This window comes from Micropterus dolomieu, linkage group LG02 (assembly GCF_021292245.1).
Source record: "Micropterus dolomieu isolate WLL.071019.BEF.003 ecotype Adirondacks linkage group LG02, ASM2129224v1, whole genome shotgun sequence".
NCBI lineage: Eukaryota > Metazoa > Chordata > Actinopteri > Centrarchiformes > Centrarchidae > Micropterus > Micropterus dolomieu.
The window spans coordinates 12,908,274-12,932,238 of NC_060151.1; the positions used below are offsets into that span (position 1 = coordinate 12,908,274).

Here is a 23,965-nt window from a genome sequence, read left to right on the forward strand (position 1 = left end):
ACACCCTTATTCTGAGAAGTGTTATTTCTATGGTTTTGGAAAGTAAACAAAATAAGCAAACTCTAAATGCAAAACAACAGTTTTATTGCAATACACAGGATTCTTTCTTCTGCTGCGCTCATTGCCTGCCAGGCACATCAATACATGGGGGACAGGCTGGCAGAGGACCATGAATGTGCATCATGAAGTGGGTGAAAAGGTGATTATCAATGAGCCCACCTGGACTCAGGTAGGCCACACGCTTGTCCAGGGTTTATTTATCTTCAGCCGTTTTAATTTAAAACATAAACAGAGGCCTACCCCAAGCAAAAAAAAGGCATGTTCTTAGTTAAAGCAAGCAATGAGGGCAAAGCAGAAAAGTACCTGCACAATACAATCGCACACAATCAAAATGGAATTTCTTTAAGGAAGCAGAAACATTTGGGAGTAAACAACCGCATTCATCTTAGTTTGTAAAGTCAATTTTTTTTGGCATCTAGAGAAGGAAACCATGAGGGAATTATTCATGAGAAGGCAAGAAAGATTAAACAATGCTGAGTTGACATAAGGCTTCTGATTATACAGTCATTATTTGTCATCTAAAATGTATCATTTTGAACAGCCAAACAAAAAGGTTTTATGTGGTCATCCAATAAGGATCTGGCAACGCATAAAGGTGGCACTAGTGGAACTCCCTGAAACATTTTACATGTCACATTGGTGAGAATATCTATTCACCCTCTCCTGACTGAACACGTACACACTAAGGTTTGAGACACCCTGAAATGTGAGCAAATGTCTGTCATGAATTTTCACACCAGAATTTTAGGACTGTTTAAAGCTTTGGACAATGTCTTAAACATCCAATAATTGTGCCTTACACCAAACTACATTTACAAATGCTTAAACACAGAAATAGTGAAAACAGTAACCGCAATATTGAGATTGAACAGTGTCACAGTTCAAGTGATTAGTTTAATAGCTAGCTTGCTGATCGATTGGTTGGTGATTGTATGATTGCAGGTTTCAATGAAGAAGAAGAAGAAATATAGTGGGAGCCAGAAATACTGAAAGTGCAAGAAGTTGAGGACGACATATTCGACCTGGTGTGAAGAACAAAACTTCCTGGTCTGTGTTTAGATGTACAGGTGAAATAACCGTGCGGAGAGTGGTGTTGGAATGGGAGAAGATTAACAGGGGAGCAGACAAGGCGTGTATACACACAAACAGGGAGGAGTGGCGTGTTCAGCTGATCAGTAGAATACCACACTAGACTTTCCTCCAGGGGGGTTGAGGACCCTGTTGTGAGAGCGAGGCTTGGGTCCCAGGTGAGGCTCATGCTTCTTCAGCTCACTAGTCACGTCTCTCTCAACGGGAGGTGAGGAGGAGGAGGAGGAGGAGGAAGAGGGCTCAGGCTCTGGAGGGGCTGAGACAGCAGCAGGCTCTTCTTTGGCTGGCATGGGAGCTGGAGGGGGGGCAGCTTCCTCCTTCACCTCGGGCTGGCTGACCTTGGCTTCAGGTGCTTGGAGATGGAAAAAGAAAATGTCTAGCAGAAATTCCGGAAAGAATAATACCCTAAAAGTAAACACCCATTTCTATTTGTGATAGATAGTAGTGAAGTCAATGTCGAACAAAGATCGAAATGGAGTGTAACGAGTCAATTCTGTGTGATATCAGGAAAGGTTTAACCAGTGAATACATTTAAAAATAATACCATTTAACTGATGTAGGCCCACTTTCAACGCTACAGTGAGTAGGATGACTTGATAAAACAATTCTCCGAGAAAGAGTTCACATGGACATTTCCTTTAAGTATCAAACTCACCTGGTGATTCGGGTCCAGGTCCCACACTTAGATTGTCCTGTTAAAAAAATAAAAAATAAAAAAGGTAAAGGTGAGAGATTTTTCACTGTTTAAGCGATGAAAAGACTTAACAGGTTCCCATCATATTACTTGAATAAAGCTACAGCAGCTGCTTAAACCCTGTAAAACAATGCAACTTCCATGAACAAGGGTCCTCTAATGTATACTCCTTAGAGACTGGTCCGTGTTGAACTTGAATCAGCAAGTCCCCACAGACTGTGCTACTGTTAAATCACAATGCCGGCTAAACATTGTGATGTCTGTCAGCTATGGCGGTCATTGGCTACGGACGATGGCATCGTCTGTCGGCCCAACCCTAGTAGTCAATACATCCTGTAATATGGCTGAACAAAACATTGTCCTCTATGATCATACAATGCTCCGTGTAAAGGATCGGACGAGTCATAGCTAGCCAGTGACCATTAGCCATGCAGTAATTGGTTTGACCGAGTTCGTAGCTTCAAATCTCCCCTACGATTCAGAATAATATCGTTTTTTTAAACATAAAAAATGAATTATTTTGTATGCAATGACAAAAGCTTAATTACTTCTTGAAGACAGAGAGAACAATACCTTAACAAAGGATAATATGGCATGTCGTTTTTTTCCCCAGGTCATACTACCAGGCTTTAAAACAGTCTACGATGACACCCATCATCATCATCATTTTGAACTTCTATGACGAGAAAATCATCATGAATACTGTTAATATTGGGAAGTTTCCCCTATTCCGCCAGCAAATATAGTTACTGTAACTGCAAAAGCTTTTCCAAAATCTTTAAGTCATTCCTTGCAATACACCCTGCAGTCTAAGCCAACAATACTCTGGTTGCACAAACACTATTGACACATGGAAAAGACTGACTGATTCGCTTAATTGCATGGTGGGGAGTCCACAACAAATACATTTTTAATTTGGGGTGAAGTATTCATTTAAAAAGCTCACCAGCTGGTGTGTTAATCATCAAGTGTCAGGAGTGAAAATGAATAAAACAAACCAAATAACAATTAAGTCCAAGTATAGTCCAAGCAAAGCGCATGCATGACGCACCTTTGGCTTATTTGGGTGGCTTCGGCTTTGAACAGGTGCATCTTCTGCAGCCCCGAATATGTTGCTGGTTGGTCCACCTGGAGGTATGGGTCTCTGTGGTTGAGCTGGAGGTTCAGGATCCCCAAATATTCCGCTACTCTTCCCACCTAATTAAAAGTATTATCAAGATTTGTGTTAAGTTTTGCAGCAGTTTGCCTATTTGGTGGTCCTGCAGAGTCATGACACTGTAACAGAATGAACTCTGTGTCTATACTGTGGTTCTTCATAACCCCTCACTCTTTAGCATCACATCATGTGCACGAGAAAATTATAGTGTCATAAACTGTTTTCACACTACAGTGGCAGCGATCCACTGACCAATTCAGGGATGCTAATACCGCAGTGAAAGAATACCAGATAAGGCAGTCAAGGTGACCCAGCAGTCCCTGTCTGAAAACTCAGACCATTTTTCAGTAGTAGACTGGACTGAAAACATACCGCAAACATAACACAAACTGTGGAGATGGATTACATTCAGGCAGAGAAAAGCACAAGTGTTTATAGTGGAATTATCACATTACATTAACAGTTTTCACACCCTGGACATTGATAGATGCTCTGACCGTGCTGCCTCTGCACATCTATTAGTGTTAGATTAGAGTGTCTGACCTGGAGGATTGGAGCGCCTGGGTACACTCTGGGGCTCCGCTGGTGCAGCGAAAACGTTAGAGGCCATCTTATGAGGTCTTCTTGATGCTGCAGAATCTTCTTCATAGCCGCCAAACAGGTTACTGGAGCCACCTCCAGGAGGCTGCAACACCCTGCAGAAGACGAAAGAATATAGTACCACATATCCAACTTATTTCAGTTTAATTTAGATCAAATACCTTGTGCAAGTGTGACCTGGTAAGGACAGACTTCAAATAGAGACAGAGGGATTTCAACTGGTTTACCTGGAATTCATCTAACATATCTTAAGAGACTGAACTGTATATATTGAGCTACTTTATTAAAGTTAATGCTTTTCAGAGGCTCGTTGAGAACAAGTGTAGAAACGAATGTTTTCATTATGTCTGAGTTATGGAGGTTCATGTTTACAATTACAAACATTATGTCATTTTTGCACTGACACACAAAGGAGAGCAAGCAGAAAACAGTAGTTAACCTGGCTATAAATATGTTGCCGAACAGACGACAGCTCGGGCCAATGCACACAAATAACACGTTATTTGATTATAGACCGGGAATGGCGCCATACGTCTGAGCTGTCTTTAGCTTGTTAAGATCTGACCGTACCGGCATAACGTTACGTTATTTGCGAGTGTTACAACGTGGCGTGAACCCGATTATTTAGAGGCGCTGACCCACGAATTGACACTTTAGAGTCTGTAAGGGGAAACTGGACCTCCTTTAACTAGAACAATGTGGCCACACCGCCGTTGCTGGCGAGTACAAAGAAGAGCAGCCTGAAGGGGCTTTCACACTTCCGCAGGCGCAGCACATTAGACAACGCCTGGTCCGTTAGCTTAAGCTAATTCTTGACTCTGAAGTTTGCTAACGCAAGATAACTTAAACCAAGCTAGCTCAAGATGAACGATGACACATATATTTGGCTTACCTTACTTAAACCATGCTAGTGTTATGTCTGCAAATATTAACAGAGAACGTATGGGTGCAGAAAAGCTAACGTTAACCGAGCTCTTGTCAGATAACGTTAACCTACAGTGAGACGCCAAGTTAGCTGAGCGACCGACTAATGTTAAGTTACTCGAAATAAGACACTGTCGGCCATTTCTTTCACAGATAACCAATCTACACGACTACATATTCTTCACCTGGAACTTGGTTTTGTACCAGTATCCAACCCTTGAAACATGTTCGTCGAAGTCATAGTGGTTTTGTTTTGAGCCTTCAAGTTTCCGAAGACAACTTCGTCAGTTTGCCAACTGGACGACGAGCAACTTCCCCTATCTGCGTGTGCCCAACCAAACTCCGTAGTGAAGGGTTTCAGTGAATCCACCCAACAGTGACACGGAGGAATATAACTGGGCCGCCTCCAATCTGCTGAGTGAGGCGGGGCGCTCGTTTCACGGCACCTGGGGTCCCTCCAGCAAAGATGGACTAACAAGTATTTAGAGATAAAACTGTTGCTCGGGCACCACAGCTCTAAATCCACATACTTTTGTGTTTGTACACTTGTAATCTTTACATACATCTCGTATATTAAAAAAGCTTACAACTCCGCCCTGTTGGTCATTTAAACAGACGTTAACCAACCGAACCTGTACACTGTTCTCGGTGATGCTTGTTCTTAGCATCGGGGCGCCTGGCCTGGCTAAACGCAACGTGGGCTGAGTCTGCTGTACCATCAACAACAAAGTGCAGGTGCTATTGAATCAAAACCCATTAGTGTCATATTTTGTGTGCTTTATAGCTGGCGCATTGTGCTTGTAACCTTAGTAGCAGTTAATGTTTGGTTGCCTGTCGTAAATATCAAATTCGGGTTCCGCGTAGCCCGGGGATTGTTAGGTGTACTCCAGGATAAAATTCAAGCGCATCCTTTGAGTTCCGCATATTGATTTGATCTGCAAATTGTCAATCACTTTCTGGGCGGAACTTATTTTTAGTGCGACAAAAAACCGTTGCGGTGATCCAAATTCGTTGAAATTATGCGTAATTACTGACAAAAATTTTAGATGATAAAAAAATCAAATTGGCCTCGGATTTTGAAATTTTTAATCAGGAAATTTATACGGCATGACAGGAAGACACTGGTCATTGGTCCTTCGCAGTGTTCATCTCACTAACAATTGATGGAGTCTTCTGTCAATCAAATTTTAACCGTCGTCCTCGTGTTTTTCTGACCAATCACAGGATTTGTTTTTGAGTTGTAGTGGGCGTGCCCAAACGCGTGGGCAACCGAGCCCCAGGAACTGTCATCGGTAACAAGCCGACGACAGCCGTCTGCTAGCAATGCTAGCCTGTGTCTCGATTGGGAATACCACGAACAGGCTTCCACTTAAGGTAATTACTAAACATTTACAGTGTTATACATCTAACAAACTGCTTGAGCAGCTGCATAACATAAGGATCATGTTACAAGCGGTTTTTGTAACATGAGGCTTATTTGACTGCCGTAGCGTCAACGTTAGCTAATGTTAGCTAAGAACAGCAGCCATGCTAGGTACCACGCTATGAGTGGAGGCAACTCTTGTTTACATGTAATACAGCGTAATACAGTAAAGATAACGGCAAGTGTTTGTATAAATAACTTTAACTATTAAAAGTGCTCTGCTTGGTAACTTCAGCTTTCTAGTATAATATCAAATCAGTGGTTAGACAACTGTAATCATTGGGCTGCTGTGACTGTAACATTGCAGGGGAAATATACAATTTAACTTTATTGAATAGATTTCACTGTGTTGTTGTAATATTTTAGATTAATCTAAGGTAACACTGAAATCATATTTGGCCTCTGGGTATAAGTGACAGTCACATTCATCTATTAACATTACAATTGCTTGTAGTTGTAATATTGCATGGAGCGAAAGTAAATATTAATCAACTTTAGTTTCGGGTCTGATTGCTGTTCAGTTGTATTTTGTAGCTGATGGTATGAGATTTAGTGTTTGGATGACACAAAACAGGAATTTAAAGGCTGTGTCTGAATGTAGAAAGGAGGGCATCCCTCGTCATTTTTATACTCAAGCTTCTAGTCCTATAAATCTGTCTTTGTTTAGCTTTCCCTTTCATTCATCCCTATTCGCTGCCACCCTCTCGCCTATTCAAAAATAAATAAAAGAGTGGATAACAATCGAGCAAACGATATTATACATGCTGTTATGTTTACACATTATAACACTGTTTTATATAGGTAGTACAGCTGGTCTTGATGTGCACCGAGCTCATAATATTTCCTGAAAGCTTCCTGATATTGAAATGTGATTTAATTATTTGTACGAGGCCATAGTAATGTTAGCAAATATAGAGTATAGTCACAAAGCCTTACAGGATGCAGGATGTATGTGAAATTAATTGTTTTGCAGACATAATTTCTGCAGGCGATGGTGACGTAGTGACAAAGTCCACTTGCTCGCTTGTTAATAAAACTATCTATGCCCATCAATTCAGATGAGCTGAACTGACACGCGATATAGTAAATTCTTCTTCAGTGCTTGCAGTAAATATGTCTTATTTGTCAGTGGTTTTATAGTTTTATTTCTTGTTGCAAAGAGGCATTGAGTAATGTTGTTGCTGATAGAAAACAGTTGAACTGCGCAGAGAGTTCAGCTCAGTCGAAGCAAGAGCAAGGAGAGGGCAGAAAGCGGAGAGATCGCTCTCGGTTTTATTATGCTCGATTTGGTCACTATTTGCCAATCTAACCGGTCGGACTCATGGTGAAGAGAAAGAAGACGTCGTCTACTACCGAAGAGCACGAAAATGGGTAAATTTATGTTTGAAATAAACACTTTATTTAGAGGTCGACTGCACCGAGGGGTTTCGTTGTCGTTTCTGCAGGGCGCTAAACTGAAAAGCGCTCGCATTTGAATTTAGTTGAAATTCAACCTAAAATATTGCCCTTTCGAGCCGAAAGACAGTTAGTAAAACACTGCCGACACTTACTAAACTATTTGAGTTGTTGAATATTATTAATCTCAAGGCGTTAAATTCATATATTTGGCGTTGTTTTGTCGGGACTGGAGAGGGGATTTGAAACAAACAGCGGCGGCCATGTTGAGAGACAGTGAACGTCGTCTTTAGAAGTTAATTTTGCACAAAGCTTTGCTGCTAATGTGACAATTTCCCCCTGAATGTGTTTTGGCAGCATGACACCGGGCTCCAGGGAGGGGATCGGTGTCGATGGGAGGAGGAATCCGTCCAGAAAGCCCGAAGGTTGCGACGAGGAGGAGAGCGGAGAGCAGGCGAGCGAGGAGCGCAGTACAAAGGGAGACGACGGAGTGGAAATTCTTAATCCATCAGCCACGGGTCTCAGCCCCGGTTCAGCTCCGGTCCTCCCCGCCTCTCCACCGAACCGAACCGGACTAGGCCCAGCCCAGCACCCCCAGACCTCAGCGGAGCCCGGCCCCCCTTGTCACGACCAGCATCATTTTCTCCGATCAAGCGTTCGACCTCCGAGCAAACGGATCCGGAAGGATTCAATCGGCTCGACCATCAATGGACATGGCGGGGCAAAATCGAAAGGTACCGTAGGTGACCGGTGTTAGAGACATGTATTTATAGGTCAGATTAGCGGGGGGTCTGCTCTCAGTTGTGAGTGTGTTTACAGTTTATCAGTGACGGCTGAACTGATGCTGTTTTTGTCGCCGTGTGTTGACTCTCGGCTGGGTTGTGCCTGGGGTAGATTTTCTGGCTCCTCCAGCCAAAGTTGCAACACCATCCTGTCTGAACCATTTCTGTGGTATTGGAAAGGAAGGAGACACAGGCCAGAATTAAAAATGTCAATAAGCATGTAAAATGGGTATTTTCACTTATTTCTTGGAAACTTGCCATCATGGCTTTAAAAACGGGCTGTTATGACTGTCATTAACAAGTGAGTGTAGGAAAAATAAATCTGGGAGTGAGGACAGGACAGGAAAGCTGCTTTACTATAGAGAGTTGCTTGCACTTTATTATTATTATTTTTTTTTAGTGATTAGAAAAAAAGAGCTGGGCAACTTTATTGCCCTCAGCCAGCAGTTTCATTGACTCACTGGTCCAAACCACACAAAATAAATAAATAAATTCATATATGTCACTACAAACAATAGTGATGCAACAAACATCTAAAAATGCCTTAATGGTGTATTCTCTTTTTAGCGTTTCTCAAACACTGACATTGATGAATTAAATTTAAATAGTTAGATTAACTGAAATAAAAGCTAGAAATAACTTGACTTTTAAGCACACTGAAGGACTGATTATTGATCACAAAAATAGATAAACACCAATGGACATCTGTCTTAATTCAGTGTATCTATGTAAATGATGCATAAAAAGGTGGGGCACAACATTATGATAATATCCAGAAACCTAAAGCTACTGAGGTGACTTCTTCATTATTGAAGTGCTACTAGAAACCTGGATCTGTTTTGTTATTACTGCGTTATGCTGCTCTGCAATGACAGCATGTCAAAAAAAAGCCTTTATAAATTAATTTGAATTGGATCAGACATGAGTAAACATCCACAGTACATTGATGAACATTGCTCATTGAACAGTTGCTCTGACAGGTTTGACTGGTAGGTTTCGTTTGTTGTTGTTGTCAGAAGGAAACTGTGATTGTTTCATAAATTTATATTTAGATTGCAGTGTTGACCAGTTAAATGAAGCCCGACTTATTTGAAATGATGCTATATTGGTCCACATCTCTTTTGAAAGGCACTAACCTAGAAGTGTTTCTATGAGCCACACAGATTTGTATTTGTAAATGAAAATCTACAGTTGTCTTAACAGAGTGCAGTGCTGCAGCAGCATCTGTCTCTGTGCTTATGTTACTGCCTCCTGGCATTGTGCTCTGTGCTTGGCCATTAAAGCCCACTACGAGTTGGTTTTGGACCGGTGTACTGTGGACCTGGCTGTAGGGACTGATCGCTTTTCCTGCCACATTGCCAGAGCTGGACCACAGCGGGGGAAGCTCTGCAGGTTTTGCAGTGTAATGGCAGTGGGTGGCTTTGTATGCATGTATTTTAATATCTCCTAAACCACGCACCTCAGAACTACAATTGTATTTCTTCCCCCCAAAGCTATGCAAAACAACCACAGCGGTCAACCAGAACATTTGGCTCAATCCTTACATGTTTTACTCTGGTATTAAAGTTGTGTTTTTTCACTGACTATTTCATGACTGATGGATTTGGGGGCTTGCTGTCTCACAGGGGTAGAGAATGGCTCTTCCTCCCATGGAGCAGTGGGGCAGTCGGGACCCGTTGTCAGCTCCGCAGGAGGAGTATCCAAGGCCTCCAAGGGCCAAGGGTCTGCCGAGAAGGAGGAGCAAGCTGGTAACCAGAAGAGGGCCCGTCGACAGTGGGAGTCTTGGAGCGCAGAGGACAAAAACAGCTTTTTTGAGGGTCTCTACGAGGTAAAGGGTAGAAACAAATAGATTGTCATTTAAAATGTTTCCTTATAATGCATCTTTTTTACATCTTCCACTCATGTCTCCCACTCTGTTCTCCAGCATGGGAAGGATTTTGAGGCTATTCAGAACAACATTGCAATGAAGTACAAGAAAAGAGGCAAGCCGGCCAACATGGTGAAGAACAAGGAGCAGGTCCGCCACTTTTATTACCGGACCTGGCACAAGATCTCCAAACACATTGACTTTGCCAATGGTGAGCTGCCCTTTTATCTATGTCACCCAAAAAGTCTCAGTCAAAGTTGAAGTGTAGAAGAGTATTTATTCCTTGGAGTTGGAGCTCCACATCTAATTTTTGCTCACCTTGTCTCTCTTAATCTGTTATGTATATTAGAGTTGTCAGGAAAATTAACATGGCAGTCGTAAGTGTCCGGGGGCTGAAAGGCCCTTTAGTTTATACTATATACTCTGTATGTCATGATGGGAATAGACATTTGGTTTATTTAATATAAGAACAAGGCCTAGTTGTAAACTGTCAGCTCAAACATCTTGATTTGTTCATGTTGAATAAGGGCTGGCCTTGTGGATGTGTTTTGACGCTGCCTCTTAAAACAGTCACTGTCATGGCAAAAAAAAAAATAACGTGCTGGAATCAAAATGGTTTTATGAATATCAATTTCTTTCTATCTAGTCATATATATTCCAGGTGAACAATTCCTATGCTGATGTTTATATAGCACTTTGGTGGCACTTTGTCCCAATGCATATGTTAAAAAAACCTCTCCAGATAAGCTTGAGCCCCTTTCCACCCCAAAGAGCCCTCAGTGTCACTGGTGTTATCTTTATGTAGCATACACGTGCCTCCTGCGTTGCTGGTTACAGCAGTTTTGTGACTTGTGCCACCTTTCCTCCTCAGTGTACTCCCGAGTGCTGAAGAAATCCTCTCAAGAACTTTATGGCCTCATCTGCTACGCCGAGCTCCGTAAAAAAGTTGGAGGCTGTAAGTGAAGGCTGTACCTGTGTCTGAATGCTTGCCTTCTTAAAGCTGTTTTGTGTGCGAGTGTTTTTCTGCTGTTAGTTTGCCACACAAGGGATGTGATTAAACGCTGCATGCTCCCAGTCATGGGGGATAACTGAGAGACTTCTGAGAGATGATGTTGTAAACGGCTCTCGGGCTTTGTGTTTTGTCTTTGGCAGTAATGGATGATAAGAACGTGGCAAAGCTGAACGAACTCATCCAGCAAGGGTAAGTCCGTAGTAAAAATTGGGGGGGGGGGGCACATCACATCTGCAAATACACCCATCACCCTTTCTATGAATGACTAAACCAGACAGAGGTCATGATGACATATGGCAAATACATGAAGGGTACCACAGGGCTCCACAAAATGTTGTAATGTGATCTAGAAAAATTATCCTTAAAAACACTGGACCTTTCATTGCTTCTCTGTCTGTTCAACCAGGGCCACCACTGTGCGCTCCAAAGGGAGGAACTTGCGAATCAAAGCACCCATGTGCCGCGCACTGAAGAAACTCTGCGACCCAGATGGTGAGCATGAACACACATTAAACACACAAAGTAAACAAACATCAGTGCTGGAAATATAAACCACGGCGATGTTGAGGCGCAGGGTTTGTGGGGGCGGGGTTTTGGCAACAACAGTGGCAGCGTGTGGGCTCCTGGCGTTTCCATGGTAACTCCGTGGGAGCAAAATGAAGCGGAGGAGGAGGAGCAGGAGGGAGATGATGGAGATGACTGGTGTGACCGGCTGCCATCAACCCCTCTGTTCAATAAGAGACGCTGTTTTGAAGAAATCGTTTTCTGAAATTTGAATCCCACCGCTAGCCAGTGTTTATTTTCAGTGATGTACCAACAAAAGTCTCAGCAAAGGGCCTTTTGTTGTTTTTTTTGTTGCCAGCTAATCCATTAAGCATGAAAGCTTGCAAGAGAGCATACTCGTCTCTTAATCAACTGCACAGCTGTATTGTACTGTTCGTGTCGTCCTCTTGTGATTCTTTAGGTTCTGTATTGTGTTGTGAATTTGTGACATTTCTCTCCTTTTGTTTTTGATTTTATGACCACATACTGTCACAAAATCCCACTGACCTAAAAAAAAAATAAAATAAGACGCACCTTTTCTGCTATGAGAGCTTTGTTGGTGTTTCACATTCAGTCTCACTGTGTCTTCGTGTCCCTCCCTGCAGGAGTGAGTGACGAAGAGGACCAGAAGCCGGTGCGTCTACCCTTGAAGGTGGCAGTGGAGCTCCAACCACGCAGTAACCACTCCTGGGCCCGCGTTCAGAGTCTAGCCCACAACCCCCGCCTCAGGTCAGGCATGCCTGTCTACTAATGTCTGAGAGGAGTTAATTACCAAACAAAAATTCAAAAGCAATTTCTTAATAATTATTTTTAAAGCAGAAATTTGCATTTACTTCAGATCCGCATGAGCATCAGGCTGCAGAAATGTTCTAATTGCTCAAAGTCAATGAACATATACTATACCTTCTTATGGAAAAAAGTTTGCTGTTGCAAGCAGGAACTGTTTTGTAAACTCCCTGTTCACTCCCTGATATTTTTTAATGTAAGAAAAGATAAATTCATGTCCATGTTAGCAATTATTTTCATAATCCCACAGCTCAATAAGGCAATGCTTCTTGGCAAATTAATCCCATTTTTTAGATGTTTGCATGAACGTATGTACTGTGGACCTGGCTGTATGAACGTATCATCAAGAAGTGTTGTCTGCTTGCAACTGAAGAACCACAGGAGCAGCAATGATTACTTGAATAATTGATAAGCTGTGACTATTTTTGTAATTAATCGCTAACTATTTGGATAATCGATTTATCTGTTTGAGTCTTGAGTATTTTCTGGTTTCTTAAATTCCGTATGACAGTAAACTGAATATTTTTGGTTTGTGAAAAAAACAAGATATTTGAGGATGTCATCTTGGGAAACACTGATCAACATTTATCACCATTTTATGACATTTTATAGACCAAACAAGTAATTGAAAAAAAAAAATAAAACCTTTTTGTGTGCTTTGAAAAATTGTCAGCAGAAATCCTAAGTATACATGTGTGTAGTACATTTGTAGTTAATGGGTTAAAACATGAAACGGCCCTGTCCAGATCAATCGCTAAAGTTCATTTATACATATATATTATGCATGTGTATGTGTACTAAGTCATTCATTGTGTGAGACCTAGTAATGCTGCAAATGTTTGGAGCATAAACCCAGCCCAGTGTTGTTCTGCACCATCTTACCTCAGCAGTTTGTAAATCAGCAACTATCTGTTTTTGTGTCTTTTTCTGACACAGGATGGTGGTGGAGCTCCACAGGAAAGTCTCCAGCCTCATTGAATTCCTGAAACAGAAGTGGGCGTACCATGACCAGCGGATTGTATCCTTTTTATAAAATTGTCAAATGGGTAGCAACGTAATGGAACAGCGAGTTTTGATGCAGAGTTTTCATGTGGCAGTGGATCAGTGAACTTCTTAAAAATGTTCTTATGTTTGCTTATGTCTGAGTCCTTGACACTGACGCTTCAGCTTAAGAGTCTCATGGAGAGGGAGGCTCTGGAGGGCGGCCAGTCCAGCACAGCTTCTCCCAGCAAATCACAGCAGGAGGAGCTCTTTCTTTTCCCAGCTGAGAGCAGCACCTTGACCACACTGCCTGGTGTGGCACGTGTGGTTCACTCCAAGGCCTCCTGCACTGTACACTGGCTGGAGAGCGGCAAGAACCGGCCTAACGCCAAGGAATTGCCAGCTGCCCAGATTCTGGGTATTCACACGGCGCCACCACTTCGGACTGGCACCAAATCTGGACGAGGAGGCACCGCTGCTGCTGTTGGTGGTGCTTCAGTGACTGTAATGGGTGATAGTCGGCGAATTGAGCCCCTTAACCCTGACCCTTCACAAGACAGTTCTGCAAAGGTAGAGGAGAAGAGACCTCCTTCTGTTTCTGTCCCTGCTTCCTCTCAGCAGACTGTGGCTCCCAGGGAAGAGGGAACTGGGATGGGACCCTCTGATGTTGTCAAGACCTGTACTGGTGTGGAATCCAGTGGTGGTTTAGCAGGGACCAAAAGCACGGACAAGTTGTGTAGTGGCACAGAAAGCTCATCGGAGCAGTGCAAAGAGGAGCTAAACACCAGCACCTCATCCCCAGAGGCCAATCAGACTCCTCCAGCCAAAGCTCAAGTGACTGGCTCAGAGGAGGGAATGTCTGCTCCAGCAGCCAAAGAACGGGCCATTGAGCAGATCAGAGAGGATGGCTGGAGTGCTCGCGACGCAGACAACGTCACCCTGGCTGAGCTCTACCTGATGTTTGGGAAGCCTGGCAAGCTGCTGCTGGAGTACGAGTGGCAGCCCATTGCAGTTCCTTCCAACAACCAAGAAAACGGACAAGCCTTGGCACAGCCCAAGCCCAACAGGACACAGCGCGTTTTGCGCTGCCTGCTCAAGCTGGTTGCCACTGAGGTCAATCCTAAACCTTTGGTAGGGATTACTTCTTACAATGATGTTGCTGGTTGCCAGAAACCAATTTTAGTTTGTATTTTTGCACAAAACTTTTAATGTCAAATAAATATTGTTTTAAAGTGGTCCTTCACATGACACAATAGGACGGCAGTATGCAGGTTGCATTTTCCCCCACAAAATCCTAAAATTGCGCTGCTAATTGAATTCATCCACAACAAATCCTCCACATGTAGATTAAGGGTACACACAAAAGAAAAAAACGTTATTTAGAAATTCACATGTATCAGATGGTGTCATTACTGTGTCCTCTCCTTCAGGCTCCAGAGTTGTGCTCCACAGCCACATCACCACTCAAGACCCACCAGGAGGAGCAAAACCAGGCCCTCACACCTCCAGGGAAGGGTCTCATTGCAGGTGTTCGCAGCCCCAGCTGTGGCCGGCAGCAAGCCTCGGTCCGAGGTGCCAGGTTACACCTGCCTAACACTGGAGCCGCAGGTATTTTTCACAAACTCTGAGGCCACTAATACGGGCACTAAATGCGTGTTCACCTTGTCATGTCGCTGATTCTCTATACCAAAGCTGCTGTCTTAAGCACTGTAACTACTTGGTTTTTGTACATCAAAATTGTCTTTTGTTTGGGAGTAAGTTGATTTGTCAAAAACCAGTTAGGAGGCTTTATGATTAATCATTAATAATCTCCCACATACCAGCTTTATTTCTTGGCCCATGTAAGCCTGCTGATATTACTGATAATGTGTGTTTATGCTGATGGTTCTGTAGTTGTTTTTGTTTGACAAAGAATCACAGGATGCTATTTAATGGCTGTAATGGCAAAATTGCGCTCCTCACATGACATCTCCTTCTTGTCCCTCACCTCTTCAGGTGGACGCAACCTCCCCCGCTCTCTGCTGGGATCGACTGCAGGCAGCGACTCAGAAGGCGGTGTGTTTGCAGTTCCCACCACGCTGCCCCCCAACAGCTCGCGGCACAACAGAATGTTTTCCCCCAACAAGGAAGCTGAGCTCGCCTTCAGACAGCAGCTTGACTCTATCAGCGTAAGACCGAGCAATGCGGATATTTTATAATCCTATTCTACAAAAATTTAATTGGCATATCATCCATCAGAGTATGCACAAATATTAATATGGTTCTTCTTTTTTTTTTTTTGCAGATGCAGTCAGATCTTTTCTGTTCTAGACAGAGAAAACCTCGAAACAGACAACTTCGGAAGCCACTTGTAGTTCAGGTAAGAGATGAACAGAAGGGTGTTTAACTTTATCTGTGGTATTGCAATGAACAGCATCTCCGTTGGTTTGTACAGTGGTAAAAACTGTTCCATTCGAGGGCTGTGACAAAGAATATTGTATGATACATGTTCAACACCTGATGAAAACAAAATATAAGTCTGAATTTAAAAAAATTCAGTTTGTGTAAGAAATTATGCAAATGAACAACTAGAGAGTCTCTAACACTATGCACAAACAGTTGGCCCTGGTGGGGCTTGGACTGGGAAGGAGTTTAATGCTATCTTATGGAGTTAGGATATAGCTGAATGTTTGAACTGTAAAGGTCTTTATAGTTTAAAGCTGTGCATTTAGTTCCGTTGCTTCTGTCTTGTCCGCAGCGAACACTCCTACCCCGAACAACAGGAGATACTCCTCAGCATGTCTGCTCCTTCTCCATCCTCTCCAACTCCTCTGCCACAGGTACTATGCAGACATCAGGATCTTACAGTAGAGTTTGTTGTCAGCACAGGATGGAAATGTTAAAAGGAGTGTTATTCCCTGTAGTGCAGTGTAAAACTGTTAAATTTACACTACATCATTCTTGAGTTCTTAATAGTAAGCACTTGAATATGCTAATTTGTGTGTTAACGTTGGTAAAACACTCAGCTGATGTGCTCTTTGAACATAACAAAATGTAATTTCTCTGCTAATCTCCCGCTCTCTCACTTCCTGTTCCTTCCCTCAGGAACTGGATCATTTCGGCCAATCCACACTCGCCTGGCTCCTCCCCCCCGCCCCCTCCTGTCCAAGGCCTCCCCTGCAACGTCCAGCTCTGCAGCGTCCAGCCAGCTCTCCAGTATGTACTGCTTTTATTAATTCTTCTATTTTTCTGCTTTATTAAAACTCTGTTAAAAGCTTAGATTGAGTATAATTGATGTGTTTTTCAGTTTGATTAACTAGTTTAAACCTCTGTCCTTTTTCATCCTGCAGTCAATGTAAAAAACAAAACATGTTTAAGTATGCTTTTTTTTTTCCTTCACTAAATTAGCTCAACAAAACATGAAGACCACATAAACAACAATATAAAATCATTTGAAGAGACTAATACATTTTTGTCCTCTGAAATTCAAAGTAATTCACATTACAAATCAGTTGACCTATTTATCTTTTGTATAAGACACTGTTCCAAGGATCTCTGGATTTTTATCTGAAATCCAGTTCCTGTTGCAAAATATATGACAATGATTGACTTCTTTGAAAGAATATTCTTCCAGCTACACTTGTCCCAGAGGAAGAGTGGGGTTTTTTCTCAATTTTTTTATTCAAGCTGTTGCTGAGTTTAACTGCTGAAGTTCACTTTCTTTTTGTACGGTTCACATGCTAGCCTCAGTTATCGTTAATACTTATCTGATGTCACAAATCCCCTTTGTTTCTAAACTGTTAATACTCTTTCAGGTGCTATTGACCTGGCGGCTAAGTCTGCAGGTATCATCCCTGGCAGTCCCTGTCGGGAGCTGAACTCTCCCGCGGTTGATAACGGCACCCTGCTCGCCACCACACCCATTGTTGATGCTGAACCAGACTCCCAACTCCTCCAGCACAATGTCCCAGAGGTCAGCAGCACACACTTGCATACACACACACAATGATACAGACAAGGAGCTTTGCCTCACTTGGAGTCTACACATACTTTCGTTTAATGTCTCTTCCTCACAGTTATGCTAAATGGCTATTGCATTTTTCTGTCTAGACAGTTAACACGGTGCCTTTTTTATAAGTACTCTTACTAACCAGAGCATGGCAAAACTCCAATAACTCTTGGACTAATGGACTTTTCTTACTTGTTTAATTGGAATAAGCGTAACTTAATTAACAGCTAGTGAATTTCTTGTAGTAGTGGTAGATAACACCATGACCATTTTGGTTACCACATTTAACATCAAACTATTCTCATCTGGGGATTCTCAGTAGTTATCTGTCTAAATATCAAACAAATTTCTGATCACATACAATCAGACGTGATGAGAAAGATGATTCGGTATAGTGGTTATCATTACCGTTTACTGAACACCAGATCAGAGCTGGTTAAAGTTGAGGCTAAATATCTGCAGTTCAACGTGAATGCAGTCACATTTTGGTAGGATAATGTACAGTACAACCTACAGCGCCGTGGTGTGCTTTACTGTGAGGGTGAAGAGGCACAAGAATAACATGATGGCTGACTGCAGGAAATGTGTGTTATTGTTATAAGAAACAACAACATATTGATGTTGAGTTGGGACCCACAACAGTTAAAAAAAGTCTTTTGCACATTTCTACTCAAGCCTGAAGGTTGACTTGTGACTATTGTAGTTTGTCAGTGCCTTGCATGTTGTTGTCCTGAGTGTTCCTATTGTCCAGCGAGGTTTGGGTTTTTGTGGGCTATTTTCTGCTGAGCGAACAAAACAGCCCCAATTTAAGTGTTCAACTTGTTCTTTTTTTGACAGAATGGTGTGCCTCCACCATCTCCTGGAGCGACCGGTGGTGGGGACTCTCTCCTCTCTCCGCCAAGTGTAGCCTCGCTCCTGGACATCTCTCTCCCCGGTCCCCCTGAAGAGGCTCTCGCCCCCGGAGAACCTCAGACACACATCAGTGACTCCATCATTGAGCTCGCCATCAACTCTGCCCACTATGGTGCGTCTGTTATATCCTACATGCCAACATGTGTGTGGAAATCCAGTGTAAAGTATTTCTGCAAAAAAATTACAAATTGCAGACGGGCATTAGCATTAAATTAAAGCCCACACCGACAGGGTTCGGTTTTGCGTTCTCATGAGAGGTTGTCTTGCATGTGGGACAGTGTGAACATATGTGTGAGTATTCTGTAGAAAGAACCTGTTGACATGCAACAAACTAAACTTCTGAGATGTCAGGCTCATTGAACATGGTGTGTATAATGTAATGGCTGCTACAGGTGAGGAGGCCACACTCTCTTCAGCCAAGCTGAGCAACGACGGCTCCAAACTGTTGGCCACGTCTCCCTCAGTCAGCCCGTCCAGAGGCTGGATCCCATCGCCCAGCCACGACCCCCAGTGGTACCCCAGCGACTCATCAGACTCAACACTGGGATGCCTTCTCTGTAAGTCTTTACACGTGCAGATACTACTACTACTAATTTTCCAAATGTGTTTATTATCAAATTATAGCTGTACTGAAGTCTACTGTGTGCTTCCTATCAAAGAGTTGATGCTTGTGTCAATGAAAACTCTAAAATCAACTTATTGATATATGATTGGTTTCTATCATTGAAAATTCTAATGCTGGAAACACAGACGACCCGTGTTGTGTCTGAAATATCAAAACTTTGTCAAATTGACCAATTAGCGCGTGAACAACATAGGATTTTTAAGATCAATACCGATTTTGATATTTGAGGATTTTAAAATCCGATATTCTGATATATTAGCTGATTTTCTTCTTTTCAGAAACCTTTTCAGAAGATTATCCCTGACATATTTTGTGTAGTTGTGGCGCCTCACCAAGATAACATGACATAATGCAGTTAAAATAAACAACAGTACAGAAAATGAACAAAGGTACAGCTGTTGTCCGCTGATTGCTGTGTTTTGCGGTGAATTTTGGCCTCCAGACAGGTGTTGCCAGTGTCTGGTGGACAAAATATGCAACAACACTCATAACGTATATTGGAGATCCGACTTCTGTCTCTCTTTCTTTTTAATTGTCACTTATCGGCTGTTATAAACACTGATATCTGCAATTTGCTCCTATTGGCTGGGCTCTAACACCAGCACATGCCAGCTTTAAATACGTGTCAGACAAATAAATAAAGCCACTAACACAGTAACAAATTTTAGAGTAAACCTTTACAAATAACTCCTGCCTTCACATATTCATTATCTTATTAAACACAGCAACACTGACACAGCTGCAGACTTCCTCTTGGAGCGATGTTTTTCCACTCTTCATGTGTGCTGTCCTCTTTATTCATCCTCTCCCTGTTCCCTGCCTCTTTACCTTCCAGCCAGCATGGTCTCTCCTGATAAGGGCAGGCGGACCACCCTAACCCCCTCTGGCCCCTCCAGTGGCACAGCTCTGCTTGGTCCTAGCCTCCTGGACTGCAACTCCCATGATTCCTTTCAGTCCCGTGGCCTTCCTGATGTTGCAGAAGTAAGTTCAGATCTCATTAAGGAACATTCAAGTGGAAAGAATGTTTGTATTGAGTCATTGTTTGATAAATACACCTCACCACTCACTTGTCAAGAGTTAGATGAGAAGATTGAGTGGGACTACTCAGTAGGTGAACAAATCTTTTTAATTAACTGATTCTTATGATTCCATGAAAATAACTACTTTACCCATCACTAGTTGCAATATCACCGACCTGTAGAGCCGGAAAGCCCCCAGCAGACCCTCCGTTTCAGCATGACGTAGACAGGTCCTTGTTGATATGTTGCCTTTGTTTATAGCAATCAAAGGTTATTGCTTTTAGGAGTTTATAAGCAGAGCTGAAATTAAAAAAAGTTTTAACAGGTACTCAGTTCATGGACTTTTGGATTCAGTTCTAATTTGAAATTGGTTTTTGGTTCCAAATCCTAGTCCAAAGGTAATAAAATCCTCCTACCATCACCTTTAAAAAAGTGTAGAAACTTAAATTCAACATTTTACCGGGGGGGGGGGGCTAAGCTAAGTGGCTGCTGGCTGAAGCCCTATATTTAACAGACAGACATGAGAGTGGTATTTATCTTCTCATCTAACGCTCCCCCAGAAAGTAAATAAGCGTATATAGCAAAATTTAAATACCAGAAGCCTTGGGTGGGAAAATGGGATTTTTATATTTATTCAGTCATCTTTGCTGCTGTTGAGGCTGTTGCCATTGCTGTATAATAAACGCTCTTTGGTTGTGCTTGCAGATGGACTCTCAGCTTGCTTGTATGATGAGTGAGAGCAGCGTGGACTACATCGCTCGCTTCAATGACCTGGCTCAGGAACTGGCTGTGACCGAGCCCTCCATCCCACCACCCTAAAGAAGAGCAGACCGGGCTCCACCGATCCACAGCCATCTGGAGGGAAACAAGCTGCCGAGCAATCAGAGAAGAGGTTTCCTCCTCTCGGTCTAGACTGTGCCACGCTGTCGCTTCTTCTTTGGAGAAAAGACAGCTGTGTGGGCCCCCTAAAGCCATCCCTGCCCTCTTTGTAAAAGTGCAATAATAATAATAGTGAAGCTTGACCATTGTTCAGAGTTCAAAACGAGTTGGTTTCGCTGAACTGTTCTATACGGTGAAATGCCCTTTAAAAACAAACACTTTAGAAAAACAAATGCGTTTACAAAACACAACCTCATGTACAGGAAAATACTATGCCATATCTGAACAAAATATTTTCACTGATCTTTGATGTCTCTTCCTGCTTTGTGTGTGTGTGTGTGTGTGTGTGTGTGTGTGTGTGTGTGTGTGTGTCTGTCTGTCTTCTACTCTCTCAGATCAACTCCCAAAATGTGTAAATCCACAACAATGTGCAGTTCAGATCCCAGCAGCAAACAGCTGCTGGGGGGTGATTTTGAAATTAACGGCAGTGAGAAAGAGGTGGAATGTCATGAGATACTTCTCATAGTTTCTATAAAGCTGTTTCTGCGGCCTCAGTTGCAAAAGTAGAGCACAACATGGCAGGTAGAAGTGAAATCAATTGATACTTCCCTCCTTTTCATGTGCTCTTGATCAGTTCAGGTTTTATTGGTTGCATTTTAGGAACAGTCTGCCACGTGTGTTTGGAATCAGGTTTGTCATTTCTTATGGTCACATCCAAAATGGCAGCTTTTTGTTGGTTGACTACATTTGGTAGTAGCTCTACAGATGTAATCTGCAGCTTTTACTACCCTTGAATGTTGTGCTGAAATCATATCAGAATTTAATGTCCATCGCCGACTGCTTCGATCACTTTTAATGTATGTCGAGATGCAATGGTCTTCAGGTTGGTTTGTTGTTGCATAAAGAGGTCGATAAGGTATAAAAACGTTCTTCTTCCACATACTTATTTAGATTTCACTTGCCGTTTCTCTTTTGAACATTTAAATGGTATACCCAATGTTACATTTCATTTTCGTCTCATTTTAAATAACCTTGTCACATGGATCTTTTTACTCAGTTACTTTAGTTATAACAAATAACATTGCTCATTTAACCTTTACTTCCTCTCGCTTGTATATTTAACTTCAAACAAGCCGTTTGCAGTCAAGGACAGAACACCAGGCACCCATAACCCCATAATGTGACCAATCACGTGTTGGTTTTCATTGACAGACTGACTAAAATTCAAAATGTCTTGGGTACCATTAATAGTTCGCAGTAGTGTTACACTCCGTTTCAGCTCCAGGAGAGCGAGCAGTCAGAAGTATGTAAAGAAATCAAACACTAAAGACATAGTTGACACTCATCAAATCACTAGTAAAACCTTCTGATTGGTTGTGCTCAAAACATTAATTCCCCATTGACTTGTACTGATACTGGATGCTGACAAAACACTATGGCTAATGTCAACATGATTGGCTTCTAAACATGTTCACCATCCCGTTTAACGCCGACCCACTCTGTGTGTGATTAAGTTAAAAAGGTAAATGGATTCTTCTCTCTCTCTTCTTTCCACATGTAGTTTCACCACTGCGATGCACTCGCGGCAAATATACACGTACTATGTGTGGTCCGGATGTTCTCTGAATTTCAATTAACCAGCATCATCTAAATGCAGTATTGCGAACATTTTGTCTCGTCAACATGTTTATCTTCTTATCTGAGTGTAAATTGTAGGAGTGTTTTTGTTGTCATTCCAAAAATGGGATTTAAAACGCTGGTCTCCTTAATAAGCACCTTGGGGGCTTTGACTCTACAATGTAAAAGCTCTTCTCCGTCATCTGATAGAAAGGCTTCATCTTCTCCCACTAGAAACAATGAAGATGATTCTTAATAAGGAATAAACAGTAGGCTTTTCAATCTGGAATGGGGTTTTTTTTGTTAGTGAAGGATTTGTTTGTACAAATGTCAATTCCAGTATTCACTGCGCTTTTGTAATATAATGTAAATTGTTATTTGGACTATTTATTGTTAACATTTCAGAAAAAAATGTTTTCTGTTTAACTTAATATTAAGATGACATCTAAAAAGGAAAAACCTGTTTCAAGTTTTCAGTTTATAAAAAGGTGTTTTTATTCTGTGTATAAAGATAGTTAAAAAACAGAACATTGTATTCATTGTGTGTACTTTGTGGTAAAACCAGTTTAAATGCACAGCACAGTATGAGGCCTCTGGGTTATTAAAGTTTAAGGTTTACAGCTTTTCCAGAGATAGTGGACCCCGTTGAATTAAATGAATCTGGACTACTGAAATTAAGTGATAAAACTGCTCAACTCAAACAGGAAATCAAATTTTTTTTCTGGACAGAGATGAGCAGAATTTCCTTCCTCCACCTCTTTTAAAAGCACTTTGTTGTGAGAATCATTTCCAGTTTGTGCCATATGAAAGTGCCAACAGCCATACCAACATAAGCCCTGCTACTGCTGAATGACTGAAGCTAAGCAGGTTGGAGCTTGGCCAGTACTTGGATGGGAGACCTCCTGGGAAAAGTTGCTGCTGGAAGAGGTGTTGGAGGGCCAGTAGGGGGTATTCTTCCCACTTGTCCTAATAAAAATGCCCCAGTGCAGTGACGCTGCTGTAGAAGCTACCGTCCTTCGGATGACACGTTAAACCGAGGCCTTGACTCATTGTGGTAATTACATGTCACTTATCGCAAATAGTAGGGGGTTCCCTCATGGCAAAAATTCCCAACCTGGTTTTCGCCATCTGGCCATCCCCCATGGTAATTGGCTCAATGTTTCTCTCCCTCAAGCTGATGTGTGGTGAGCGTTCTGGCGCTAAATGGCTGCCGTGTATCACCCAGGTAGGTGATACACATTGGTGGTGGTTGAGGTGAGTTCCCCCAACTTCACTGTGAAGCGCTTTGAGTTTCCATGATAGAGCGCTATATAAATGTAATGCATTATTATTATAATATGGTACAGATGACCCAGAAATATGTCAGGTGCTGTAACACCTCTTTAAGAAAGACACAAGACACAAAATGCTTTTTTTAACCATAGTATGTGTTGTAGTCTGACTGCAACCATTGTGGTAGCCAAAGCGGCACATACGATATCAAATCCTGCATGTTGGTTATGTTCTCATACTTGTTTCTACTACAGCATCAGATGGACTGTAGTATAGTGAAATGTTTGCTAATTAGATCTGTCTTTTTTTAGGCTGTACTAACATCTACAAGTTAAACATTC

General features: G+C 42.2%; 2 protein-coding genes and 1 long non-coding RNA gene across 5 annotated transcripts; 1 reads left to right on the forward strand and 2 right to left on the reverse strand.

The window, feature by feature from the left end:
* Positions 1 to 67: 67 nt before the first annotated feature.
* Positions 68 to 5,012, reverse strand: jpt2 (Jupiter microtubule associated homolog 2). Its single transcript, XM_046075246.1, has 5 exons — positions 4,709 to 5,012; positions 3,543 to 3,694; positions 2,895 to 3,040; positions 1,805 to 1,841; positions 68 to 1,501 (listed from the first exon to the last, which is right to left on the reverse strand). Exons 1-5 carry the CDS (start codon positions 4,762 to 4,764, stop codon positions 1,233 to 1,235), a joined length of 660 nt encoding a protein of 219 aa, XP_045931202.1. The 5' UTR covers positions 4,765 to 5,012; the 3' UTR covers positions 68 to 1,232.
* A 225-nt stretch (positions 5,013 to 5,237) lies between these two features.
* cramp1 (cramped chromatin regulator homolog 1) lies at positions 5,238 to 21,039 on the forward strand. 3 transcript variants are annotated; one of them, XM_046075243.1, is made up of 20 exons: positions 5,238 to 5,258; positions 7,699 to 8,075; positions 9,749 to 9,951; positions 10,048 to 10,201; positions 10,862 to 10,945; positions 11,143 to 11,191; positions 11,409 to 11,494; positions 12,151 to 12,274; positions 13,268 to 13,349; positions 13,499 to 14,443; positions 14,743 to 14,920; positions 15,308 to 15,480; positions 15,597 to 15,671; positions 16,050 to 16,131; positions 16,397 to 16,507; positions 17,107 to 17,264; positions 18,138 to 18,324; positions 18,605 to 18,769; positions 19,673 to 19,818; positions 20,562 to 21,039. In XM_046075243.1, the coding sequence occupies exons 2-20, from the start codon at positions 7,700 to 7,702 to the stop codon at positions 20,673 to 20,675; spliced, it is 3,492 nt and encodes a 1,163-aa protein (XP_045931199.1). In that variant the 5' UTR covers positions 5,238 to 5,258; position 7,699; the 3' UTR covers positions 20,676 to 21,039. The 3 variants fall into 3 exon arrangements, with proteins under 3 accessions (XP_045931199.1, XP_045931193.1, XP_045931184.1); XM_046075237.1 differs by lacking the exon at positions 5,238 to 5,258 and adding an exon at positions 5,487 to 5,897; XM_046075228.1 differs by lacking the exon at positions 5,238 to 5,258 and adding an exon at positions 7,161 to 7,317.
* On the reverse strand, positions 17,315 to 22,739 carry LOC123986879. The gene is made up of 2 exons (XR_006829004.1): positions 20,033 to 22,739; positions 17,315 to 19,804 (listed from the first exon to the last, which is right to left on the reverse strand). It is a non-coding gene; the product is annotated as an uncharacterized LOC123986879 (long non-coding RNA).
* Between the last annotated feature and the right edge of the window lie 1,226 nt (positions 22,740 to 23,965).

Bases quoted from the DNA above. Each gene is read 5' to 3' on its own strand.
- jpt2 (XM_046075246.1), bottom strand. From the start codon at position 4,764: ATGACTTCGACGAACATGTTTCAAGGGTTGGATACTGGTACAAAACCA. The intron at 3,695-4,708 runs GTGAAGAATATG...CGTCTTCTGCAG, and splicing joins GGTACAAAACCAAGTTCCAG to GGTGTTGCAGCCTCCTGGAG. The intron at 3,041-3,542 runs GTCAGACACTCT...ACTTTTAATTAG, and splicing joins CAGGCGCTCCAATCCTCCAG to GTGGGAAGAGTAGCGGAATA.
- cramp1 (XM_046075228.1), top strand. From the start codon at position 7,268: ATGGTGAAGAGAAAGAAGACGTCGTCTACTACCGAAGAGCACGAAAAT. The intron at 9,952-10,047 runs GTAAAGGGTAGA...TCTGTTCTCCAG, and splicing joins TTTTTGAGGGTCTCTACGAG to CATGGGAAGGATTTTGAGGC. The intron at 13,350-13,498 runs GTATCCTTTTTA...CTGACGCTTCAG, and splicing joins CGTACCATGACCAGCGGATT to CTTAAGAGTCTCATGGAGAG.